Source organism: Glycine soja, chromosome 17, assembly GCF_004193775.1.
Source record: "Glycine soja cultivar W05 chromosome 17, ASM419377v2, whole genome shotgun sequence".
NCBI lineage: Eukaryota > Viridiplantae > Streptophyta > Magnoliopsida > Fabales > Fabaceae > Glycine > Glycine soja.
This window is the reverse complement of record NC_041018.1, coordinates 39,407,539-39,428,308: the sequence shown is the minus strand read 5'-3', so window position 1 is coordinate 39,428,308 and position 20,770 is coordinate 39,407,539. Positions and strand designations below refer to the sequence as shown.

General features: G+C 31.9%; 1 protein-coding gene, 1 non-coding gene and 1 pseudogene across 2 annotated transcripts; 1 reads left to right on the top strand and 2 right to left on the bottom strand.

Annotated features, from left to right (window-relative positions):
• Positions 1-10,857: 10,857 nt before the first annotated feature.
• LOC114392418 lies at positions 10,858-13,557 on the bottom strand (annotated as a pseudogene).
• Positions 13,514-13,587, bottom strand: TRNAT-AGU. Its single transcript has one exon. It is a non-coding gene; the product is annotated as a tRNA-Thr (tRNA).
• A 4,626-nt stretch (positions 13,588-18,213) lies between these two features.
• LOC114393798 (U-box domain-containing protein 4-like) lies at positions 18,214-20,443 on the top strand. Its single transcript, XM_028355253.1, has 2 exons — positions 18,214-19,341; positions 20,024-20,443. The coding sequence occupies exons 1-2, from the start codon at positions 18,364-18,366 to the stop codon at positions 20,102-20,104; spliced, it is 1,059 nt and encodes a 352-aa protein (XP_028211054.1). The 5' UTR covers positions 18,214-18,363; the 3' UTR covers positions 20,105-20,443.
• Positions 20,444-20,770: the final 327 nt, after the last annotated feature.

Sequence of the window (20,770 nt, the reverse complement as noted above, 5' to 3'; positions counted from 1 at the left end):
TTTAGTCTTCTCAATCGTATAGGTTTTTAATTCTTGATTTTTTTAGGGGAATTCTTGATATTTTAAATATTCTACGTTAATTCTAAATTTTATAAAATTTCATTCACTTTATTATTTACAAGTTGGAACCAAGCACTAAGTGCCTCAACTACTAATTCTTTTATTTTTTTAGTTTTAAATTAAAATAAAAAATAATTAAAATATGTAAATAATTGTCACATTGGAGGATTTTTTTTTAATAACTGTATTTGAGGAGTTTTTTTTTAAAAAAAAATTGTTTGATTCAAAAGTGATTTTTAGAATTAGTTAGAGGGTAAATTGGCCTGACAAAATGTTTGCATTGTCTTTAATAGTTATAGATTAGTGTAAAATGACAGTAGAAAAATAAAGTATAAAATACTGAAATAAACGATTTTTTATAAAGTCATTTTTATACAATCTCAAGGTCTAATTTATAGATTTGCTATGAGAAATCATTTTTACAAGTTTCAAGGACTTTTCTCTTGTTTGATGCTTGTATATAAACTGCAAGCAATTTAAAGATACATTTACTCCTTAATTTATTAAACCATTCCATCAAGGGTGTAGCAAAACTTAAGATAGTCCTCTCCACATATCGCTAGGCACTGTGATTTCAAATGAACGTGAAAATTGGCAAAGTATATATTCAGATTACCTATACTCAGATTATAGTGACTAAATTTGCAAAAGCTATGAGGACAAGTTAGATCTTGACTTTGATATATCATTAACTATGCAATAAAACGAGGTGCGAGTACTTTCTTTCATTTTTTTTTTTATATATTTTGGGCTTTTACTCTTGATCCTTTTAAAAAAGAGAATCAAAATGCAAGACTCTAGCTCTTCAATAATTTTTCTTTGAATGCGATTCTTTTTTTTTAATTTTCATAATTAAGTTTTGTGTTAGTGTTTCTCTACTTCAAAAAATCTTTATAATGTAAATTTATCAATTTTTTAAACGTATAATTTACCAATCAGAATAACACATAATACTTTAAAAATATCAAATTTTCTTTGTTTAAAATTTTAACCTCGTGTTGTCTGTAAATCTTGAAGTTCTTACCAAATATTTAGATTCAGGAATGTTTAAATAATTTCTCACCTCAAATTCTTTTGAAATCCTTAATTATTTGAATAAAAAATGACAACTCAAACGATGAAAAATAAAAATTGACAATAAAGTGTCTCAATTTTGGCTCATCCTTGAACAATTGTTGATGTGCTGTCATGCACTCAAAAATCACAACAAAACCTTATTCCAGTAGGTAGAGTTGATTACATGGATTATACAATATCATTTAACTCGATTAAAAACCTAAACAAACGGATATTTGGAAACAAAATGATTTTATTAAAGATGGCCATTTCATACAACCTGCTAATCTCGATTGTAAATCAGATTGGACAAGTGAGCCGGATGATTGTAAATCAACTTCGGGTTCCTGTGTTTTCTTTGGACCCAATTTAGTGCCTTGTTCTCCAAGAAGTAGCCTTTTGCGAGTCTTGTGACTTGCTTCTATGTGATAATTTGAGTGTTGTGCTGCTCTCTCACAATCCTATTTTACATGCAAAAACTAAGCACATGGAAATTGGATATTCATTTTGATTGTGAGAAGAAAAATCCAAGGCTCTTCAAGTTCAAGGCATATTATTGCAACTTCTGATCAACTTGTTACGTTTTAACTAAACCTCTATTGTCTACTTCCTTTGCTGACATTTGAGCCAAGGTAAAAGTGTTTCCCTCTCAGCAACCACCTTGAGCTTGTAGAGGGATATCAGTGTATATATATTTTTTGATATGTAGGAATAAAAAACAAGTACCAGTAACAACTTATGCACCATGTTCAACCAAGTGAGCTAGACCTCTTTAGTAGCTATCAGTGTATATGATTACATGTAAGGTTAGCCATAAATTATTGTACAACAGAAACAGTTAATATCATTGAGTTAGTTGGGGCAACTATGTATTAGGTGTAATATATTTCCGATTCTCTTTCTGCTCTGAGTTCTAATACCCTAACCTAACATTCAGCTAGAATCTAGTTTAAAGGTAAAAAACAATATGTTCCTATGATGATTACATGAAACAAACTTCTAAAAATTAGAAGGTGCAGCCGCAACAAAAGTAGAAAAAAGAGAGCATGAAGACCAACACAATGGTGTCAAACGCGGACATAATCTTAAAAATCACATAGTCCATGAAGGAGAGTGGCGAATAAAGCTTCTTCCCTTTGAATGCAGACCTCAAAAGCTTCATTGTTCTCAATGCTTGCTTTCTAAGCCTCTTGAAGAACCATCTCTTCATGCCCCACATGTCCTGTGCCATCTCTCTAATAATCAATGTGCGAGTCCTCTCCTCTTCCCTCTCTAATTTTCTGTATTTTTTTCTTGGTGGTGCCTCACATAGCTAGCAATGAGTTAAGTTATTATATCGAGGAGGGAAGAAAGAGTAATTAAAGGCTTGATACTTGAATGCGGCTGATGATTTTTGACCAATATAGCATTCGTATTCAATGAGTTGAACTAATAGTAAAAGATGCCTTGCATACTAAAAACTAAATATTACGTTGAAATTGAGATTTTCACTGTTCAAAAATGACTAATAATAACAGTAATGATCTTAAGCTTATCAAAATGGCGTGATATAATTGACATATAATTATATTTTTTAAGCATGTGCTCGAAAGTTTAATTTGAAGTCAGTGCATAAAAAATAATTTAGTGGAAGAAATCATAGCTCTTAAAATTAATTTGCCTATCTTGAATGATTATTCTTTGTTTATGGGCTGAAAATATCCTGAACCATCAATAGAATGTTAATAAACTTCTTTTACTTGAAAAGACTGTTAACTGATTGGGTCAGCTAGTATTTCATGCATGGAATCTACCGAAAGCTTAAACATAAAACTTTTAACTGTCGGTTTAGCTATTCTATTCAAATTGCAAAAAGTCTAGGGATTTCGGTTTGATTACTTAATACAACATACAATTTTTTCGTAATAAAGAATATTGAATTGTTGACTCTTTCGATATTCTTTTAGTAATCTTTTATACTCTTTTGATACTTTTTATTGTTAAAAAAATGTGAGCCTTGTTAAATTAATATATTAATTCATTCTTTGTTAATGGAGCTCGTTTAAAATTGCGCATGGAATTAATATATTTCATGCAAGAATCTACCGAAAGCTCCAACATGCAACGTTAGTTATTCCATTTATATTGCAAAAAATCTAGGGATGCCTTTAGTACGAACGGTTGATTACCTAGTCCAACATAATTCTTTTTCAAGAATAAAGTATGTTTCTGTTTTGTTTTTAAAAGCATAAAAATGAATAATAAATAAATATTTAATAAATATAATTCTGAAAAGTATTTTTTTTAAAATTAATATCTCCTTTTCACCTTTTAAAATCAGAAAATTAAACCAAAATACCTTTTTTTGGTTCCTTATAAGTACCCTCTTTTGAAACCAAAGCCGCACTATGGAACATCAAGTGAGATACATTTTTCATTGATGAAGATTCAAAACTCGATTCACCACATTGCAGGAGATTAACTCCTTCATTTCCATTAGACTCAACTATACTTAAGATGTTTTACTTTTATATTTTCTGTTTTCTATTACTTTTGTTTTTGCTTACACTTTCACGTCCTTTTTCTCACTACTAGTTTATAAATATTGATTATTTTTTTATATAAAAAAGTAATACATACACTAACAATGTAAAAGTCTTTTACAATGTCATTAGATCACAAAACATACATTATGTATGTTTAGTTTGTTATTTTTACACTAACAATGCACGTATATTAAACTCTTTTAAAAGTTATTTTATAAAATATCTCTTTTTTTTAAGAAAAAAAAAAGCTTAATCAACCACACATGATCACTCTTTTGATATTTTTCCATTATCTTTTACACTTCTTTATAGTGGTTCTTATAAAAATAAAAATAAAAGACCAAACATCACTTCTTATTTGAATCTTATAAAAAGAACCAATGAAAAAATATTTTTTAAGAAATTGTTTTAAGTTCTTTGCCGTTTACAATGTTGAATGATAGACATCTTAATACAGTCAATCATTTTTCATTTATTGGTCAATGTACAATTTTATTTTATTTTTATTGGTAGGAATTGAATACGATACCAAGAAATCTACAACACTCAGGATGTGTTTGATTCGCTAAAAAATAAGAGATTGGACAACACAAAAATATTTGTTCAATGTTTGATTTAGAAAATGACCGAGGGACAATACAAAATAAAGAATGATGGACGAGACAAATATCCAAAAACTTGTAACTCACTAAACTCTAGTATAACTTTTTGTCCAATGCCTAATAAAAGTAAAAATATAATACTATCATTATTTTCTGACTTTTCATTATCCCACACCTTTTTTCTTTTTCCATATGCACCTCCTTTTCTAAATCTCCCTCTCCAAACGTAGTAACTTGGCAGTCAACGAGGGCTGCCTTGGCTGCCGACGTGGGCACCTTGGTTGCCGGCGAGGACTGTATGGACTATTGTTGTTCCTTTTTTGCTCATTATTTCTTTCTTTTCATTGTTAATTTATTCAAATTAAATGTTCATGTCGTCATCTTCCTCCTTCTCGTTATGTTTTTTTTCTTTGGGCCAATTCCAACGAGGCCGCATCATGTCGTTGCTACCATCGTCATGACCATGTGGTAGCCTCACACTGCTAGGCCTCCGCTTGATGGCGTCAAGGGCTCCTCCGTGGAAGTGTATCTCCTTTGTTGTGCTGTCAAGGTGTTGTTAATGCACCTAGAATTTTATAGTAAAATTTATATTGTTTTGTTCTTTATATAAGCACATCAAACAAAATATAATATAAAATTACTTGTACTGTGCATCGATCACCAAATAACATATAATACAGAAAATTATCCTGTGAGTCAGTTACTTGTCCAATACTGTTATGTATATCCTATCTTTTTAGCAAATCAAATACACCCCCATACACCATGTTCAACTAATTGAGCTATACCCTCATGATTGTACAATTTTACTTTAAATTTATGCTACAGGCCTACAGCTAAATAAAAATAGACCTTTATTTAAATATTCGTGACTAGTAGAATAAACAAGGAAAGGCTTACCTCAATTTTTATTTGCTTGATGTTGGAGGAATAATGAGTTCTTTATTAGGACATGTTGTCCGATATAAGCTTATGACTTGGTTTATATAAGGTGAACCTAGGTTAGACTTTTTTTTAAATAAACTAGGTTAAGCTTATGAAAGGCTATTTAATTAAAAATACTAGGTTTGGTTGTAACGCCTCAAATTTAAAACTAAAAATATTGTTTGAAAATACTTTAATTTAATTTATTTTAGAAATACATGTCACTTTTTTTAATTGTTACTTATAAATATTAAAAACATCTTCCTATACTATTTTTTTAAGCAAAATGCGATAGTCAGAAGATGCTAAATAGTTACATCAAATTAAAATAAATGTATAGTAATTGAGTTTTCATACTGATAATTGTTGTGCATAGGTATATTTTATGATTAAGTCATATAAAAATTGTTAGATTTCCCATCTTTTATTGCTCCTTTTTGTGTGAATAATTAAAATTTAACATCATCTAAGTTTTTGTCCAGTAGGTGTTTAAACTAGTGAATTTATATTGTTTTGGTTTTATATTTGCTGTAGAAACACATAATAAAACTTGAAAGAGAAGTTAAAAATCTGAAGACTCTCGTTCCGTATGCAGCACTCGCTCAACACAAAGAAGTCACATAGAGAAGCTAGATATCATGTGAAGACGCATTTAGCGCGAGTCATGCGCTAAGCGTGTGACCATCAGACTCACTCGCTAAGCGCAGGGGTCACGCTTAGCGTGAGATTGCATAAATTTTAAGCAAATTTTACCTATAAAAAGAGGAGGAAGCAAAGGAAAAAGATACATAACTAGACACTGAATAACCACGAAATTAAAGTTTCCCTCAGAGAGCAAAAGCAAGGATTCGTGCAGGAATAAGGGAAACCAACCTTTAGGAGTCATTCCTTCCATCCTTCTTCATTCTTCTCTACCTCCTCTACTTTCCATTATCCTCTTGCAATTGTAAAGTTTCTCATGACAATAAAAGGCTAAACCCCCATTATTGGAAGCCTAACAACCAAATGTTCGTGATGTAATTTCTTTCCTACTATCTATTTAATGTTATTTTAATTTTTATTGTCTCTTTTTTATGCTCAATTTCATTGATTGTGGTCTGATTACCCATATTCATGTATGTGTTTTAGGATTTAAGCATTGGGAAATGTTTATCTTCTAAGAACTAGAAAATAACATCTAAATGATTAATATCTAAGGATAGAATGATATTATTTAGCCTATTTTATGCATCTTTGTTCATAATGCAATTTAACTAGTTTATTTTCTTAAGGGATTAGGTAAATTATGGTTAAAGTATATGAGTGGATGTAGGTGATAATCAGAATAATATTAAATAGAAAAAAATCATTAACATTACATCAAGAGTAGTTTTGGTAAGTTAGGCCCCAACATATCCACATTCTGAATCAACCTAGCCTTCAAGAGTTTGTTTTTCTTCCCTTGCATATTTTAATTAGTTTAATTTTATGTCAATTTATTTTACTGTCATTTTCACAAATCTTTAAATCAATTCATTAATTTCTTAAGGATTGGGTATACACCAATCTAAGTACAAATAAAGTCCATGTGAACTCGACACTTGGACTTCCATTTTACTTTACTACTTGGGATAATTTGATGCACTTACCAATGAGTTAACACATACATAAATAAAACAAAACTTGTAGTGTCACAGAGAAATATACGGATACAACTCATAATAATGTGATAATAAACAATACATTTTTCATCCTTGCTACAACGAAATACATGTTTGTGGAGAAAATTTCTCAAAATACATCAAAACAATAAAGAAACTAGGATCAGAGCAGACCACTTATCACACTAGAAGTGCAAAACTAACTATGATGTGCCCTCGAAAGAATCGTCACTCTCCTCCTCAAACGTCGATTCCAACTGCCTCAGTAGTTCCCGATACTCCTTTATCTCCTCAGACGATATGTCTGAATGGTCACCTCGGTCCTCTGTAACCTACACTAGGTGTACTCGATGCACGTTGTATCCCGTCTATTAGCTGGCACTATGTGGACTCGAGTATGGAAGGTGTAACGTGTAGTTCGTGTTACGATGCAGGACCATACCCGTTCTCTTTGTAAGCTACACTGAGCCCGCAGACGGCTCAATGTACTCGACATTGTTAATACCTGAAAGTTGTTGTTGTAGGAGTGAGTCCTCCGTTCCTCAAACTCCACAAACAATAGGCAATTGTAAAACAAAATTAAAACATACAATCTATGTAACCACTATGTGTGGTTATCTAAACAAACAACACTTTCGCATCCCAAGCATGTAACTATCACACTTAACTCACAATAGGGTCCAATCACCGCCACCAATCCTCCCAGGTCTTGATGGTCTTATAAAAATCATGTCGATGACAGTCGGGAGTGATCGCTAGATATGGATACATCGAACATCGACCCCTTATCTTCCAACTCAAAAAGCATATAGTCTCGAAGCCTATCAAGATTAGCAAAGTGAGGCATGTGAGTTACTCGCACCAAATGTCAGGTAGTCACCACTCGCTAATTTCCCTAGGTTCTTCGAACCTCTCCACCCATTACACCCTAGTGTGCCTTTGTCCATCATCCACTTTCTCAACACAACCTCACATTCTCACAGAAGTAAACAGAACCATTGGTTCTTTTACTCTCTATCCAGTCCTCTTAAATCTTGTCACCACATATGTGCAGTCCTCCTACCACATACATCAACGAACACATATAAACAAGCAAACAAGAAAGAAAGACGAGACTCAAGCCTATGTATTACTCTCAGGGAACCATTCATGGCCCCTTAAGCAATAGAATCACTTGTCACACACCAACAATTGGACAACATAACAGTTGTAATTATAGCTATCAAACCAAACATAGCAAACAATTTGTCAAGAGTCAAACACTCCCAAACCCAAACCACAACCCGTACAGTTAAAAAAATGATACTAAATTTGATTTTCTTAAGATATTAAAATATTAAATTTAATCTATGTGGATGAAAAACATATGATTGAGAGAAAAAAATCTCACTAAAGATGATCAATTAGATCTTCTAACAAAGATTAATCATCGACAAAACCGATAAATATTCTATATCAATAATAAAGTAAAAAAAACATTATGATATATTTAGTTTAGGAAAGAAATGAAAAGAAAAAAATGAAAAACTTTTAAGATTGTTTAACAAAACGAGAAAAGAAAAGAAAAGAAAGATAGTTTTTTTTTTCTTTATACTTGTTTATATAAAAATAAAAAGAAAGAAAAAAATATTCGCATAAAATAACATAAATATCTTAAATGTAAACAAAATATAACATAAAATAACAGTACTTTTATTACTATATAAAAATTGCATCCTTTTAGTTTGTTTTCTTTCAAGTCCGTTCGATATGGTGAAAGAAAAAGAAAAAAATAAATTAAATACAAATTTTAAGTTAAAATAAAATATAAAAATGTCATCTCATCTTATTTTACTATTTATTTCTCCTCAAACTAGCTACCCTTACCAAATACAGAGGGATTATAAAAAACCAGTGGAAGCCATTATTTCCTCTGTCAGCTGCACCCCAAATGAAAGGAGGAGGGAATTTTTGTCATTTGCTTCCTTGATTTATCCGTCCGAAATCCATTAGTTGACATGACTCAAGGTTTCGGTTGTCAGTATAGGCCTCACCGTGCCAAATGTATCTAGCTTAATACATATGACATACAGTTTTAATCACTAAATTATTGACTCAGTTTGGTCTTACGTGGATTACAGGTTCATTGGACTGGCACAATATATGTATTTTCTATAGAATTAGAAAATAAAAATGTTAATTTTAAATAATTCATTAGATTAGGACATTTAAACTAATTCTATTAAAAGAGATTGCTAAAATTAATCGACTTAGCTTAGATACTAAACTAAGTTTCAATTGAAAGTTCAAAACAGATTGCTTTTGAAAGTTCATTCTTTGTTAACAGTGTATATGCAAGAGCGATATCAAATAAAAGTATTTTTAATTAATATTATTCAAACAAATTTTATTTTATCAACATACTTTTGAATAAAAAAATATATTTAAATATAAATCACTAGTAAACTCTTTTTTTTTTTTTTATCAAACTTGTGTTTATAAGTACTTTGATTCAAACTTATATTTACAAACTTTAAAATACTTAAATTTTAAAAATATTATGTTAACATGTATCTTTGACTTTGAGTATATTCTAAGAAAATTAAAATTCTAACTTATTAACACATTCTTAAAAATTAAGTTGACTTATAATCTCTTATACGATAATATTTAAATTTTAAACTGCATTAACATCTCATTTTAATAAAAATATGTTTAAAAAAGAGATAAACAAGTTGACTTTGATATTTTTTAGCTTGAGGACGAGTTCAAAGATGATACTCACTACTGTGGACTACCCAACGGCAAATTTGTGTTTTGTTAGCATAACCAGCACATTTTATTCTAGTAAATATAATATTTCAGTCTTTACACATTTTCACACTCTAGTCAAAGTTAATCTTTAAAAATTTATTGGTTATTTTAGGATTTATATCATATAAATACACAATTGATGTCAATAATTTAGAAAGAAAAAAAGAGGGCCCAAGGGCCCAAGACTAATTTGACAAGTTATAAAAGGATTTAGGAGTAAAAAAAAAATTAAATATATTGTTCGGTCTCTTAAATTTAAGTCACTTATTTTTAGTCTACTAAATTTAATTTCTTTTTTAGTTTTTGAATTTCGGACATAGTTTTTTTCGGTCTCTGTAAAAAAAAATTCTCAAATTAATTTTAGAGTGAGTGAAATGTTTATTTTTTTTCATGGAGACTAAAAAGAACAATTTTTTAAATTCAAAGAATAAAAAAATAAATTTAAATTTGAAAAAAAAAACATATTTAAGTCATAAAATAACATTAAAGAAATGAAACTAAACCGTTACGTGAAATTCTTATAATGAACTTTTTAAATAAAGAATTTAACTACTGTATTTGTATAGTATGAAGAATTATGATTTTCCATATAAATTAATGAATGAAAGTTGTATTACATTATCATGTAGCTTGCCAACTTCTGGGCTCCAGCCGAGTCCTCTATGCGTCGACTACCTTGACTCTGGAAGGTCTTCTTTCTCAAGTCCACTTTCAACCACAGAAATTATGGTTATGGACCACGGTGACTTTTTTAACTTATTTATTATTTTATTTTGCCCACCTTAATAGGAATTTTTGTTTAAAGATATTCTTTAGTTCTTTTACAGAATGCTCCCTAAAAGAAATTATAATCGATGAGGACTATAACATTATCTCTATTTGTGCAATTATGATGAAGTTGCTTAACTCACTTTTGATAGGTCTTACAGTTCACATGAGATTTAAGAACTCTAACAACTCTTCAATAGCACAGCCTATAAAAACTTAAAATAAGGCCTACAACTGTCTTACAATTCTTAAGAACCGGTAGCTTATACATGAAACTGTTCTTATATAAGAACTATCATGTCAATATATTAAGGGAAATATGCTTACACAACTTCAATCTGCACAAACCGCTTCAAGAAGTTTGCTAATATTTCTAATCGTGCCTGGACTACAGCTGAGTGGATTTCCCACCAAAACAGTCCATAATAGGGTCAGGGTTAAAGGATGTGAGTTTTATGTAGATGGGAGATGGTGATGCTGCTCACATACTTGATTTGTTGTAAATTTGATTTACTGGCTATTACATTTTTCTTCAAAAGAATTTAAACATTATCTCTGATCTTGGCATGTCATTGGTATTAGCTAACAAGGGATACCCTTCAAATATATACAGTTAAGTGTGCATGAATTATGCAACATACGGAAATGTCAACATGCTCAAGACAATTCAAAAACTTCAGACAATAGTCAGAAGATCAGGATAAATAATTGCTTATATTTTTTCAAACTAGTTTTAAATCAGATGCCATAAAAAAATTTAGATTAATTCCTAGTGACAATGCCTTTCTAATCTCAAGCTGTCCAATTAATCATTTGAAGATAATAAGAAAAAAAATACATCAACTATCTATATCAATTTTCTCAACTTTCTTCCTTTCGTTGAACTTAACTGAAGGAAGGTGTGACAATATAACTTAATATACTAACTCAACTTATGAACCCATTAAGGCTTGAGCAATAGTGTGAAACCAAACTTGGGACTCTTGTCCAAATCCTTTGTTTCAAAAGCACTCGAGATTGTCAAGAATGACTTACGTGTTAGCTCATGCTGCAATAAGGCCCCAAGGTTGCCGTGATTGTTCAGCTTTGCCTTCAAAGCTGTCTGAGAATCAACCACATATAAACATCCAACTGTCAATGTGTTCTCATTTGTAGAGAACCTTCTGCTAATCTCTCCCACAACAGCTCCCCCATTCAATCTTTCTAGCTGGTATAAATATGACACCTTCATGGAGTCTCCCTTATCACCTCTTAAAAATGAAAAGTATACTATTATATACCAAAACATAAATTTGCCAACACTGACATAGCACACTAATTTATGCCCTCAAATTGTAGGGTGCATCTCAACACAGCCAATGATGCAAGTAACAGACATTCAATAACTTTTCCGGAGTCAACAACGTCTTAAAACACCAACATGAAAAAGAAAAATGCTAACAATACACTTCCTAACACATTTCTTCCAACACATTTTTCATTATTGGCTAAAATTAAGTTTAACTCCTATTTAATGATGAGTCTTCACTCATGATCTTCGTGATTTTGAACTTTCCACAAAATTTTAACCAATAATGGAGAATGAGTTAGAAGAAATGTATCAGAAAGTGTGTTGCTCCACTCTCATGAGAAAAAAAATCTGAAAATTGTTAAAGAACATCAATAAATACTTGGTTTTGCAAATATGCATTTGAAATATTAATTTAACATCTGACAATTAAAAGCACATGATTACAAAAAATTAACTACTTACAAAATTACTTAAGCATTGGAACTTGGCTTTTATCAAGCACAGACCAACCTTTGTATTTTGTAAACTTGCCCATCCTTGTGGAGAAGCTGATTTGTGCTCCAATGACAATGCTGGGAGTACCCATCATCCCAGAAAAATCAATAGCTGGGGAGCGGTTTAAACCAAGGGGTGTGTATCTCAACACAACCAATGCAAATAACAGTCATTCAATAACTCTTCCAGAGTCAACAATGTCTTAAAACACCTTTACGAAAAAGAAGTCCAAGATAACAGACTTGGACCGAATATTCCAACCTTTTATCCCAAGACAATCTCAGTACCTTGCCAGAATTGTAATCAGGCAAACGAATCAAAGCAATGGTTTTCACGGATGGCACTACATCAGAAACAGTGAATGTCGTCAACACCTAAAGAACAAAATTCAATTACTAACCGAAGCAGGAAACATTATATTTTCAAATTTATGAAATGGAAGAAGATATAGAAAGAAAGAGAGAGATAAATACATTTGATTCAGTATCAACTTTGACATTAACCGCTTTATTCTTATACTTAAATGCCGCAGCCACATCACCAGAGGAAAGTCCTCTACTCTTCACCAGTGTTGACTTCAGGTCCTGAACTTGTAACAGGTAACAACTTCCAATTACTACTTCTCTCAAACAAGATGAAAATGAATTATTATCAAATTAAGGTCCTGTTTGGATTATCTTCTTTATAAAGTATAAACACTTAGAAGAGAAGAAAAAAAAAAGGTAAAACGAAATGAACTTCTCCTATTAGTTAAAATCAGCTTATGCACTTAACATTTATGAAAGTTCTCTCATCTAATTTCTCCTAAAACTAAAAGTATACAAGTTGATTTTAGCTTACACTTTACTTTATTTTCATCTTATAAGTGTTTATGCAGAAATTCATCCAAACAAACCTAACTTTTCTTAAGTTGCAAATGAATGACGTAATTAAAGTTATCACAAAATGATTTCGGAACGAAATAAATAAATATATAGCGAATAATAAAAAGAGAGAAAAATAGGGATCGGAAAGTGAACGTACGAGACCGGAGTTGGTGGAGGAGGAGGAGAAGGTGAATCTTTGATCGGAGTTGTAATCCTTCATGAGGATATCTGCAAGAAGCGAAATCTAAATTTACTTAGTTACGAAAGCAGCATATAATAAAAAGTGAAAAAAAAAAAGTGAGAATGAGAGAGATAGTTTCTTACCTCTGCCTATCTTTCCGATCGCAGAGAAGAGACCAGGTCCTTTCCCTGACATTTTCGCCTCTGCACAGAAACACCACCACCAACAACGTGTAAATCCTTCCTTTTCCATGGATGAAAAATATAGAAAAATATAAAATCTAAAAAAAATGAGAAATCGAAAAAATCAATTTGCTCTCGTTGAGAGTCGAACTCAAGACCTCCCGCTTACTAAACGGGTGCTCTAACCAACTGAGCTACGAGAGCTTGTTGTATATTCGCTTTTACTTTGTAATCAGACTATTAATTGTCAAACTTAGTGCTGTTTAATTTCACTTTGGATTGCCTATATGCTATGTATAGACTTATGCAACCACGAGATATTTGTTTATTTGAACATAATTATTGACTTTAGGTTGATAATTGATTTTAGATATATTTTTAAATGTTTAACTTTACATTAAATAAAAATTTAAAATTAATTCTAACTTAAAACAATTTTGAATAACTTTTACATTTAATTCAAATATTTGTAGTAAATTTATTATTAACTTGATTTTATAATAAAAACATTTAAATATAAATCACATCATTTTAAAATTAATTCTATTTAAAATTAATTTTATCAATGATTATTCAAACACAAACTTAGAATGTGTTTGATTTAGATAATGAAATTATATTTTTTTTAAATTAAAATGGAGTGTAAAAAATATGGATTTTAAAAGTTCAAAATTTTTCTCCTCTCACCCTGAGCTAAACATATTCTTAATGAAGTGTTATTTCCATTACTTGGATTTTATGAATTTCACGACCTTTTTAGTTTGACAAAGTCCTTTTACTTGTTCAAAAACATAATTGAAAATTAAAGAGCGTGTTAGATAATTTTTGGTTAGTTCAAAGTTATGCATGCTGAGAGTGAGAGGTGAGGAGGTTTAGACCGTAAAGTTTATAGGAAGGAACAGAGAATAGAGAGATTAGAGACAAAAACTCTTTTGACAAAAACAACCATGAAATGAAATTAATGGCCATAAGTTCAAAAGTTGATACCAACGTACAGGTTCAACTTCAACCGGACATATAGATAAATCTAAGAAAATTTATTACACAGAAATCTCTCTTTTAATGAATGTCTCTACATCAGTGATCTTTATGTCAAAATGCTGTAGGAAATGGAGAAGCCTTAAAAGAGAATAGGGATGGATTAAGAGAAATTGTTCAAACCTCAAAGATAACATAATATCTAGATAACTAAATAGTATAATAAGAATATTATAGCAACAATCATTTCGAATTAGTTATAAGTGTTTTGATACAAATAATTATGGTTATCCAACTCTCGAGTTAACTCACTAATTTTACGAATTTACGAGTTCACTTATCCTATATGATTAACTCATGTGTAAAATAATAAGCCAAATATCATTAATTCAGCCTCACCAACATTTGGATTTAGGACTTACATAGTCCACCCTCATATGAGTAGAAATTAAGCAACAAGGATTCTACTAAGTAGACTATAATTTATTCAGAATTGGATAATCTATGGAGTACGTAGCCTTTAATATATGAACTATATAACATATTTATTAGTTTTGTTTAGTTACAATTTAGTCACCCGCATTTTTCAAGCAACCCTGTAATTCAACCTTTCCCACAAGTGACCAAAACTGTGTTCAGTCCAAATATCTCTGAATTTTACGACACAGGTATATACATTAAATAAAAATTTATTTAATAATCTCAATTATATAATTTATATATTATACTCATAATATTGATTTTTTCTTTCTGTTTTTCCTTATAGATTGGCTGAACTATACCGTCAAAATGGGAGCCAAATAAAATATCTTCCAATAACCCAAACTGCATCTACATCCACTAACAGTCACACTGATGATAATTTGTAGACCTAGGCACACAATTCTCTCCTTGCATCTCACTTGATCTTTTGTGCATGCTATTGCTATTACTAATTGGCCCTTACTTTACCACATGCTTATTGTATTTATAGTTTTACACGCATATTATCCATCTTTACTTGCACAAAGCAACTGACTATGTTCTGCAATCTAACATGTTTCTTTTTTCTGGATGCACATGCACATCTATATTTTGCATCTAACACTAGCTTCACTTTTTTTTTTGGCCAGTTGTTGCTGATTGGAGGTCATGTTGATGAGCCTCTAAATACGCTTGAGAAGCAATGCTGTAATTCAGCCTCTGTACTCCCAATAAGGTATATATATATATACATATATCCCATTTATGCTTGAGTAAGATTCTATATTTTACTCAATGCTTTTTTCTTATGTTTAGTAAATTTACTAATGTACGCACTTGCAGAGTAACGGCTGCTCTCTTGGAGCGTTTTGATGGAAACAACTCTCTCCTGCTTCGTAGCTGCTTTCAGGATATGTTGAAGAAGGATCCAGCATGTAGTGATGCCTTAGCAAAACTTATCAAGATACACCAAAATGGTACTTTCATTCTGAATCGTGTTTCTTACATCATTTGAATAATTTATAGCTATTCCTCTGCTACAGACAAAGCAAAATCTTTATATGCTTAATGATACATTAGGCATGTGTCGTTAATTGGTTTCTTCTTATACTTTGCAGGAGACTATAGTCTTGAATCTCTGCTGGAAATATATATACCATATTGAGATGCAGAATACAATACATGGAGGGTGTTCTCTCCATGTTTCTTGAGACTATCTTCCTAGATTTTTATATATCACTCGAGCTAATTTAAAAATCGGTTATTTGTTATTTTCATTTACTACACTAAAAGGCCATTACTACCTAGTGAGATTCTAGGTGCTTTGTCAAGGAGGAAAAAAAAAAGGACACAAAATATAGATATGAAAGAGGCTTTTGGTCTATGTCTTAGTTGGCTAGCTGCTGCAGATTGCTACAATTGGAGTAGAAATTCCTTAAGGAATAAAGTTGCCTTGCTTATTCTCCATTTCGAATGATAAAGGTTGTAATGATAAAGTGTCTCTCTATATATATATATTGTGCCTTAATTTTGTTTCATTCTATTTTAGTTTGAATAATGAGCATGAAAAAATGATGGGTAATTTTGTCTTTAATAGATTTTACATTTATAATTTATTTCTCTCTCTATAAAGACTTATTTATATTTTACAAATAATACTCTTTACATGGTCACTTTTCAACCTTTTCTTTTTCTATTTAATTTATTAGAGAATGGAAATGAAAGGGAAGTATTTGTGTATATTAACAAATGTAATTATATATGTTGTTGATCATACAATAAATTCCTTTAATTTTTGGTTTATAAATTCATGATAATTTGCATGTGATTCTTTGTATTCTGTTTGCCTCAAAATATCTTTTATCCTTTTAGTTTTTTTTTTCTCTTCTTTCTTTTACTCAATTCAAATCTTGAACTCATCTAATATTTATTTTTGTTTTATTTTCTCTACAAATTTCAAGGGTGACTAACCTTGGATTTGATTGGAGTAATCGTCAAGTGACAATTGAGGTGGGTACCAGGGTTTTTTTTATTTTTTTTTATCTTTTTTTCATTTTTATGATTTGTGGGGGTTCTCTTTGACTTATGTTGTGGTTGAGTTTCTGGATTTTGGGTTGTGAGTTCTTTTTTTAAAATTTGTGATATCCAAATTCAGGATGATTTGCATATGACTCTTTAATCTTTGTTTCACTATTTTTTTTCTCCAAATTTTTATGCTAAACATTATTCTTTAAATTATTTATTTGTATTTTGTACTTACTCTTTTAAGCTTGAAGAAAAGAACCTTGACCCTTTTTATTTCCCTATGTGAGCATTTAGTGGTTTTTTTACCCGTATTTCAAATATTTAAAGTGTGATGATATTTAGTTTTTTTTTATAATTTTCTCTTTTCTCTTCTATTTTTTTTTCATGTATTTCTTCCATTTAAAATATTTAACTTTTAAATTTTATTTTATTTTGTATCAAGATAATTTTTTCCTATATCTTAAATATAAAGACAAAATGATCCTAAAAATTGTATGTATCCCTATACCTGCATATGTAACAACTTTAAATAACAGATTTATTTTGTTCAAATATTAATTTCTAAAAAATTAAATTATTTTGTAAATATTACTTTTCTCTTTAGATATAATTATTTATATGAATTAATTATACATTTTATAGTATTGAATTATTTAATTTGTATTTTAAATTTGTACATAAATTAGAAAAAATTTACACAAAACATATATCATAAATCAATAATTTATATTTTTTTTGTCATATTTATGATAACCATCATTCCTATGTCCATTAAAACTTCAATACACCCAACTAAGGCCTACATTACCTATTAAAAAAATTCATTCCTTAATCTATTCACAATTTTGCTATCAAGACAAAAAAAAAAAACAAATATAATGAAATAACACGTATTCGTGTGCATGAGTTATTATTTTGTAAAATCAACAATTAGGTCCAACAAAATCACACTTATTTTAGATTTCTACATACCTAAATAAACATGACCCAAAATATAAATTTGAGCTAAAGTTTAACACTAATTATTACCAATGTCAGATGATAACTATATTTAAATTGGATTCAAATTATTGTCAACTAAAATCTATTAATTTATCTTAGATTCTAATTTTTCAAACATTAAAAAAAATTACTTTTTAATCGAAACACAAGTTGGATACTAAAAAAAAAAAATGAACAAAACGAAGCGGTATGCACGAGTAAGTAAATAGTTTAACTAGAAAAACAACACGCTTCATGGAGAAACGATGGTCGTACGCACGCGTTAAAAGGAAGTAAGAAACAGTCCTCGCACGTGCTTGTAGGGTTGGAATTTGGTAAAATGAATCTCCATAAGTGCACGTGTCACCCCCAGAGGCCAATTTTGGGATACACATGTAAAAATGTTATCTCACTGCCCTCCTCCCATTCATATATACTTCCCTTTTCGCAACTCGCCACCAGCTTCCTCTTTCTCCCCGAACCTCAAACCCAAAACCCGAACCTCCGCTTCGGATCCTAATCCAGTAATCCCTGATGGGAACGGAAGGCTACACTTACATGGGGCGCAGTTTGAGCGAACTCCGCATCAACGACGATTCCTCTTCCTCCGCCTTCAGCGACTGCAACAGTGACAGATCTGGCGAATTCGCCACCGCTTCTTCGCAAACGCGGCGGTTTCTCATCGCCTGCGCCACCGAAAATTCCGACGACTTGATCCGCCAACTCGTCGCCGATCTCCACTCCTCCTCCATCGACGATCAGAAGCAAGCCGCCATGGAAATCCGATTACTCGCGAAGAACAAGCCGGAGAATCGCATCAAAATCGCGAAAGCCGGCGCAATCAAACCGCTAATTTCTCTCATTTCCTCGCCGGACCTTCAGCTCCAGGAATACGGCGTCACCGCGATTTTGAACCTCTCGCTCTGCGACGAGAACAAGGAGGTGATAGCCTCCTCAGGCGCGATCAAGCCGCTGGTTCGCGCGCTGAACAGTGGAACCGCCACGGCGAAGGAGAACGCGGCGTGCGCGCTTCTAAGACTCTCGCAGGTGGAGGAGAACAAGGCGGCGATCGGGCGGTCCGGCGCGATTCCGCTTCTTGTGAGCCTCCTGGAGAGCGGCGGGTTCCGCGCGAAGAAGGACGCGTCGACGGCGCTGTACTCGCTGTGCACGGTGAAGGAGAATAAGATCAGAGCGGTGAAGGCGGGGATCATGAAGGTGCTGGTGGAGTTGATGGCGGACTTCGAGTCGAACATGGTGGACAAGTCGGCGTACGTGGTGAGCGTGCTGGTTGCGGTGCCGGAGGCGAGGGTGGCGCTGGTGGAAGAAGGAGGCGTGCCGGTGCTGGTGGAGATCGTCGAGGTTGGGACGCAGAGGCAGAAGGAAATCGCGGTGGTTATTCTTTTACAGGTTTGCGAGGACAGCGTGACGTATCGCACCATGGTCGCTCGCGAAGGTGCGATTCCTCCTTTGGTCGCTTTGTCTCAGTCCGGCACCAATCGCGCCAAGCAAAAGGTATTATTCTTCTATTCCATTCCCATTCCCTTCAACGCCATTTCCATTACTCTGCTCCGCTTGCTGACGTGGCACACATCCCTTCAATTAGAACTAGTAATTGCATATAACTTTTTTTTTTTTTTTACATTGATTTCTATTTCTATAACATCAGTATTATTCTTATGTTTATCACCAGTAATTTTGATTTTTCTATTTTTTTTTTGCAATCTATTTGTTAATTTAACATTAAATCATGGTTTTAAATTGTGACTGTGGAAGTGTGTTTCTGAAAATTTATATTGTGAGAAAAATGTAATTTAAAACCATACATATAACAAAAATATTAACCTAATAACACATTAAAATGATAATGTACCGATGTGACAACATAATTTTTGAAAGTCATTCTTTATGATACAAATTTTTGTAAAAAAAAAAAAAGTAGTGCCACGTCAGCTTCGTTGCCCAGTGGACCTCCACCCACCGTAAAATAGATTGCTTAATGTGTAATTAATTAAATTTGTTATAGTGAACATCGACTCATGTATTCCCATTGCATCGTTGATGCCAATCTTATTGGTTGGGTTTGGGAATATTTTAATTATCGGGCTTGAATTAGTGCTCCATGCTTGAGAATAATTAAAATTTACGAATGTTGTTGGTGTTGAATTTAGTTTTGTTTCTTTGTTTTGGTGTGTAGGCGGAGAAACTAATTGAGCTTCTGCGGCAACCAAGGTCCGGCAACGGCGCTGCTCGAAGTACATCAGAAGTGGTGGCGTAGACGCCAGCAGTAATAAATTTATTCACCTTGGTGGTGTCTCACCGTGCGTGAGTGTGTACAAACACCACGTTTAAAAATTGTGAATTTGGTTAAAAAAAACACAACGTGCGTCCTTCAAGAGAGACGGAGAGTTAAACTTTGTAAATATCTTCGTAACGGAGAAGAAGCTTTGTAAAGTTTGTGGTACAAAATGATACGAGTTTGAGTTTGGTTTGCATTTTGGGCTATGCAAAAATAATGCACTCCCCCCCAACAATACCACCGTTTTTTTCTTTTATTTTCATTTTATTGCTGTGTGAGTGTGAGGACTGATGGTATCGCTTTTGGGTCCTTCTTCTACTACTATTTATGTAATTATTGCCGTTATAAATGTGCCAGTAGTTTATTTTGTTTTAAAATTACAAGATTACTCTTAAAAAATAATACAAGATTAGTCGGACAAGAAAACATAGTTTTGAAAAGTAAAGAGTTCTTCTAGGTTTTCTAGCAAAAAGTAACCAGTGTTTGTTATTTTTTTTGTACTTGGATTAGGTAGGATGAGAGAGAGGATAAATAAAATCAAAATGTCTTAATAAAGGTCAGGACTATTTTTTTTAAGAAAAAAAAATTGTCCAATATTTTGATTTTATGAAAAGAATAAATAAAATCAAACTATTGGGGAAAATC